Below are 7,436 nucleotides of genomic sequence, written 5' to 3' on the forward strand. Positions count from 1 at the left end.
TGGTGCTAAACCATGAAAAGAATGTTTTTAAATTCTATTCTCTGAGTGACAGGAAGCCAGTGCAGAGACCGGAGCACTGGACTAATGTGGTCGTATTTCCTGGTTCTGGATGTTCTGCAGCCGTTACAGTCGTCTAACCTGCTGGAGACAAACACATGGATAAGTCTCTCTAAGTCTGGGTTTGACTCTTTTCTTCTGATCTTAGCCATGTTTTTCAGATGGTAAAAAACTGCTGATGTTATTGCTTTGATGTCGCTGTTTAGCTTTAGCTTCACATTGTTTGATAAATGTAATATTTTGTATTTTGCATTTCCATAAAGAGTAAAAATGATACACACTGATATGGGTTTGTTTCTATAGCAACTAGAAACAAACCCAATGACGGTCAGCTTTTCAATGTGTGGGGTTCGGGCTTTGTGGGCAAATAAAGACCATTGGGTGGGTCCGGTTTGGTCGGGTTGGGACGGGTCAGTAAAGAGCCGTCCCGTGCATCACTAGTATCTAGATTTTAGGTCCTCCACAGTTTTACCATAGACAATGAGATCATCTGAGTAGCATCTCCTACCGTCTTCTGAAACGCTCTGAAAAGTCCATCATGTGAATGTCGTTACAAAGAATGAAAGAGGAAGCCACTAAATGGAAATGTAAGTTCTGATCCAAACTCATGCCTAACTTTCCCAACATATTTGTAGTGTCCCAATTCTTAACAGGACGAGTTTAAAGAGACATTTCACAACTTGCAAGGTCTCTTTGCCGGGTCAGTTTTCATAGAAATGCCAACGCCTTAACCAAACGCATTTTCTCTAATTCGACTTCACCCAAATCTAAAAGCTTCTTTGTCACAAAATAGGGACAAAAGCAAGACGTATATGAGGGTGAAAAATGGAAAAATCAACAACAAAAAAATCAACAAAAACACAAGTATTACAAAGACTAGAATTTTCCTGCAGCTCTTCTTATTACTGGATTGAAATGATCACGAGCACGAGAAAAGATCGGAGATTTCTGACATTTTCAAATTCAAGCAAGCAGATGTGTGAGTAGGAAATCCATGAATATTCTGACCTTGGACCTTATTTTATTTTATTTTATTTTATTTTATTTTATTTTATTTTATTTTATTTTATTTTATTTTATTTTATTTTATTTTATTTTATTTTATTTTATTTTATTTTATTTTATTTTATTTATTTTATTTATTTTATTTATTTTATTTATTTTATTTATTTATTTTATTTATTTTATTTATTTTATTTATTTTATTTATTTTATTTATTTTATTTATTTTTTGTTTTGTTTTGTTTTATTTTGTTTTATTTATTTATTTATTCATGTATTTATTTATTTATTGTTTTTTGTTTTATTTTATTTTATTTATTTTATTTATTTTATTTATTTTATTTATTTTATTTATTTTATTTATTTTATGTTTTATTTTATTTTATTTTATTTTATTTTATTTTATTTTATTTTATTTTATTTTATTTTATTTTATTTTATTTTATTTATTTATTTATTTATTTATTTATTTATTTATTTATTCATTCATGTATTTATTTATTTATTGTTTTTTGTTTTATTTTATTTTATTTTATTTATTTAGGGAAAAAACAATGGGGAAAAAGAAGCTCAATAAAGACAATTAAAAGAAAAGCAACAACAAAAAAAAACTACAACAAAAATCCCAGAGGGGGCGGGGACTCACAGTTCCCGGAAGTTGTGTTTCAGCCACATTAGCCGTGCTTCATCTCACGGCCGCGCTTTTGTAAATCTCAATGATGCTTCTGCAAATGTTACCATAATCCCTGAACCAAAACGGTGAGTTAAACCTTATGCTTCGCTCGGTGTCGACTCGGTTTCTGCGGCAGCTAAATCCTGAAGCTAATGCGATGCTAAAGGCTAACACGGGGGTTAGCATTTAGCATAACAACAACAACAGCAGGGTTAATGGTTTGTTCCACGTTATTACAAAAGCAGTGACCGGAGGAATATTTACTGGGATAGAAAACAGTGATATAATCTTTAAGCTTCTGAATCTCTATTGTGAATAGAATTAAAAACGGGCAATGTTATTTTTGGGGCCTTTTTTTAACCAGGAAAGTGCCACAGAGGTTAGGAATCTTCTTTTCTGGGTCCAGAGTGGAAGCTGTTGTAATGTTTCCCCCCGTGTATAAAGTAAGAACGAAACTAAGCTGGAAAGATGAAGAAAACAGGAGTTTGTGTAACACCTCATTTGAAAGCTAAGACCCACAAAACTGATATTTTTCCTCGCGTTGTTGCTGTGTTGTGTCACCTTTTTCATGTTTTTTTTTCTGTTTTTTTTTTTCATTTTTGTCGCATTTTTGTTGATTTTTTGTCACATTTTTGTTGAATTTTTTTCATATTTTTTGTTTAATTTTTGTCACATTTTTTGTTTAATTTTTGTCACATTTTTGTCACATTTTTTGTTTAATTTTTGTCACATTTTTGTTGAATTTTTGTCACATTTTTGTTGAATTTTTTTCACATTTTTGTTGAATTTTTTTCACATTTTTGTTTAATTTTTGTCACATTTTTTGTTTAATTTTTGTCACATTTTTGTTGAATTTTTGTCACATTTTTGTTGAATTTTTTTCACATTTTTGTTGAATTCTTTTCATATTTTTGTTGAATTTTGTCACATTTTTGTTGAATTTTTGTCACATTTTTGTTGAATTTTTGTCACATTTTTGTTGAATTTTTTTCACATTTTTGTTGAATTTTTGTCACTTTTTTGTTGAATTTTTGTCACATTTTTGTTGAATTTTTGTCACTTTTTTATTGAATTTTTGTCACTTTTTTGTTGAATTTTTGTCACATTTTTTGTTGAATTTTTTTCAAATTTTTGTTGAATTTTTGTCACATTTTTGTTGAATTTTTTTCAAATTTTTGTTGAATTTTTGTCACATTTTTGTTGAATTTTTGTCACTTTTTTGTTGCGTTTAGATCCTTTCTTTCTTCTTATTTTTTGTGGCTATTTTGGTGTTTTCTCCCAAGAAGCTTTTTGATTAGGGTAAAGCCAAACTGGAGAAAATGGGATCCGTTCAGGTGGGAGTTAAGAGATTAACTGATGTGTTTTCTCTGTCTCTGTTTAGGGCTGAATCATCACCACCTGTTTGAGTTTATAAAAATGTCTAAAGGCCGAACCCTGAGAGCTCTGGTGAATGAGCGTCTGGCTGCGGCGGCTGAGGAGATATTTGTGCTGATTGAAAGAACGATAGCCGAGTATGAGGAGGAACTGTGTCGCTCCAGAAAAGAGAACCAGAGGAAACAGCAGCTCCTGGACCAGGTTCTGAGCCCGAGGATCGAGCTGATCAGAGGGAATGTCCAGATCCCATCGGCGGGTCCTGGCCCCGGTCTGAACCAGGATATCACAGAGACTCCATGGATTAAAGAGGAGCTGGCAGTGTAGGCTCCACCACTCTGAACATTTCACACATTTGTTCTCGTTGTGGTTCTAGTACTTACAGATTTGATGCAGTCGATCATCTCATTTGTTTCTCTCGCCTCAAAAATTGTTTCTTATCTCAGAGACGGGAGCTTTTCTGTCCAGTTCTTACATGTTGAGCGTGACTCCCCTAAACTGTGGAGTTCCTCAAGGCTCAATTCTATGCCCTGCCCTCTTCTCAGTCCATCCAGGATATTACGATGTTACTATTAACGTAAACTCTGCAAAATCAAAGCGGCATTACAGCTAGCATTACAATTGGCTTGTTGCACGGTGCGGCTATGCTAGTTCCTCTGACCTGAAGGTGTGAGGGCCTGGACTTCCTGTCTGTTTTCTTTTCCTGGAATAAAAATCATATTTTCTAAAGATTATGTTGTGGGCGGTGAGTTCCCGGTAGACGATCATTTACTGTGTTCAAATCATGAAGTTCAGATCAGAGACGCCTGTGATCATGAAGGATTGATAGTTTGTCTTGAAGCTAAAGGCTAACATGCTATAAAAAAAAAAATATATATAAAGGCACTATTTCAAGTTGTGTAATGCATTAACCGCTTAACTCCCACCTGAACCGAGCACATTTTCTCGACGAAAACAATGATGGAAATGTGGCAAAAATGTGATAAAAAATTGACAAAAAAATGAAAAAATAAAAATGTGACCAAAAAATGACAAAAAAGTGACAAAAATTACATGAGGAAAAAAGATCCTCTCGGTTCAGGCGGGAGTTAAGAGGTTTGATTAGCCTTTAGCTTCAAGACAAACTCTCTGATCCTCACAAACATAAACGTCTCCTCTATGGAAATATTTCTACCAGGAACTCACTGGTCTAAGCTAATCTTAATGGAAATGAATACGAACAGGAAGTACTAGCGCCCACAGCTTCAGCTCAGAGGAACTAGCGTAGCCACATTGTGCAACAAGCCGATACAAAAGCCCACAGCTGTCCCAATAATCGTGAGTATCTGATCAGTCGAAATCCATCCATTTCACCTGTTATTTTACAGCTCAGGTGGGGGAAACTGTCCACAGAACAACCATTCTGGCGTTTATGACAGAGTGGCATTTTTAAAAGAAAACCTGTTTGCTGTTTGTGGCCTCTGGCAAACAGCAAACAGGACTTCTTATGCAGTTCATCCAGGGTCATCATAGGCTTCTTGTTAACAGCTGTGGTCAGTGCTGTCCTTGTTCGGTCAGTAAGTTGAGGAGGACGGCCGGGTCTTGGTAGGTTCATACACTCTCCATTCCTGCATGGTGTATTTAACTGTACTTTGAGAGATGTTTTTATAACCTAACCCAGTTTTATACTTTGCTTTATAACTTGATCCCGGACCTGTCTGGTGAGTTCATGATGCTTCTGCTTCACAATAGTCTCTAACAGACCTGAGACCATCACAGAGCAGCTGTATCTGAACTGACATTAGAAACACACAGGTCGACTCTATTTAGTCATTAGGTCAACATGTGATCATTCAGAAATCATCAGGCGACTTCTGAAGGCAATTGTTTGCACTAAAAGGAAAACGGGGAGATACTTTTGCACATCACACTTTTCAGTTTTTCATTTATAAATTAAAAATCTAAATCATATATGAATTTCATTTCACTGCACGATTGTGTGTCACTTAGTGCGTGTAAGTGACATTTTCTTCCACTTGCCGTTGTTGGCCCTGACATTGGCCCCTGTCAGCGCCAGGATTTCTTTAAGGATTTGGATTATTGTAGTTCAAGGCCCTTAAAGGAATAGGCCACCGTTTTTACATACTGAGATATGTTCTTACCTAACTTTAGCCGAGTTAATATATCCCCGTCTGGTCTTTGTCCGTGCGCTCTGTCACGCAAACGCAGCACATACGCAGCCTCCCAGTAACTCCTAAAGGTTATTGACGGAAGTGAGCGGGGGAAGTCTTTAGGAGTTACTGCGCGGACGTTTTGCTCCTCGTATCATTACGCCTCACAATATAGTCCCCCTTTTTATTTACTTATAAAATCGACATGCTACATTTCTGTGTAAATATACTTCGCATGAAAACACTTCACGTAACTTTATTTAAATAGGGAACACGTGGAAGAGCTTGGTAGCTTCTATCGTGAGCTTTTTTGGAGCTATGTGACATGTGGGAGAGGCTGCGTATGTGCTCCGTTTGCGTGACAGAGCGCACGGACAAAGACCAGACGGGGAAATATTAACTCGGCTAAAGTGAGGTAAGAGCATATCTCAGTATGTAAAAACGGTGGCCTATTCCTTTAATGGACTTTCCCCTGAGTATCTCTCTGGTGTGCTCAGAGAGATACTCTTCTCTGTTTATGCCCCAGTCAGATCAGGGAGGTCTGTTAATCCGCTGCTCCTGTTCCTGCCGACGAGAGGAGATCGGGCTTTTGATGTGGCTGCTCCCAAACTCTGGAAAAGACTCCTCCAAAACATTAGCTCCAACTCTAGAAACATTTTTAAATCCAAATGCTCTCAAAACGTGTCTGTTTGCATTGGAGTTTGATTCAAATGGAGCTGCATTTTTTATTTATTATTTGTCTATTTACTCTTTATTGTGATATTCGTCGTTGTTGTTCATCCCTTAGTGAAAGCACTTTGTAAATTAAGCTGACATTGATATTGACAGTACATTTTTCAATACATTTATGTTTGACTTATTTCCCAGGTCTGTTCCAGAGTCCAGTGCTGTCTGTGTGAAGACTGAAGAGTCCTCACTGCTTCAACAAAGACAAGCCGAGCACCGAGAGGAAACGCAGGGAGAGGACATCAGCTCAGAGACACATTTCCTCTCAGAACCTGAGGGACACAATGACTCGTCTGACACTGACAATGACGACGACTGGGGGCCGTTCACACAGATGGAGACAGAGGCTGACGGAGACCAGTGCGTCCAAGTCCAGATCGGAGACCGAAGCACCGAACTGTCCCCCCAAAACAAGTCTGGACCGGAGACCACCGTCCACAGTGGACACGTGTCAGGAGCCGAGGGCGGCGAGAGGAAGAAGCACCAGTGTCACGTTTGTAACAAGAGATTTCGGTCAAAGCAGGATTTACAAAGACACAACACGGTTCACACAGGAGAGAGGCCTTACAGCTGCCCGATCTGTGACAAAACATTTGCCCAGAAGAGAAATCGAGATTCACATCTAAGCACACACACCGGAGACAAACCGTACAGCTGCTTGACCTGTCAGAAATCCTTTGTCCACGTCACACATCTAAACAGACACATAAGAACACACACCGGAGATAAACCTTACATGTGTTTAGCGTGCGGCAAAACCTTCACCCAAAAAAACATCCTCGATTCACATGTCCGGACACACACGGGGGAGAAACCCTACAGCTGTTCAATGTGCAAGAAGACGTTTGCCCGAAAAGGCCACCGGGATCTACACGCGAGGACGCACACGGGGGAGAAACCGTACAGCTGTTCGTATTGTAATAAACATTTTGCAGATTCCTCGACTCTCAGGAGGCACGTCAGGATACACACGGGGGAGAAACCTTACAGCTGTTTAGCCTGTGACAAAACCTTTACCCAGAAATGTTCCCTCAAATCACACATAAGGACACACACGGGCGAGAAACCTTTCGGCTGCTTGATCTGTAACAAGGAATTTGCCCAGAAATATCAGCTGAGCGTTCACATGCGCACTCACAGTATCTGAAGTGAAAGAAAAAAAAGGTTTGTATGATTTAATGCAGACTTTAGTTTGACGGAAGAAGGAATGTCTTTTATATTTTGCATTATGTTTGAGGCAGAGATGGATGTTACTGACAGTTACTTAAATACTGTCCTTTAGTGCTGAGGTTCGTGGTGACAGTAGCTGTTGTTGTGTTCTTAGGCAAGACACTCAACCTACAGCAGGGGAAGGCAACATCAGGACAAAATTTACCCCAAAATACTTTTTCTGTGCATAAATCCTATTTATTAACCTCTTAACTCCCGCCTGAACCGAGAGCATTTTCTTCAGTTCA

At 38.0% G+C, this 7,436-nt stretch overlaps 1 protein-coding gene across 1 annotated transcript in view; it reads left to right on the forward strand.

The window, feature by feature from the left end:
• LOC306976350 (uncharacterized protein) overlaps positions 1-7,171 on the forward strand; it is an 87,247-nt gene extending 80,076 nt beyond the window's left edge. The window contains exon 5 of the mRNA XM_079574270.1: positions 6,121-7,171. Coding sequence (XP_079430396.1) covers positions 6,121-7,126 — 1,006 coding nt within the window. The 3' untranslated portion in view covers positions 7,127-7,171. The remainder of the gene's footprint in view (positions 1-6,120) is intronic.
• Positions 7,172-7,436: the final 265 nt, after the last annotated feature.

The sequence above is a fragment of the Gobius niger genome, assembly GCF_951799975.1.
Source record: "Gobius niger genome assembly, chromosome: 1".
Taxonomy (NCBI): Eukaryota; Metazoa; Chordata; class Actinopteri; order Gobiiformes; family Gobiidae; genus Gobius; species Gobius niger.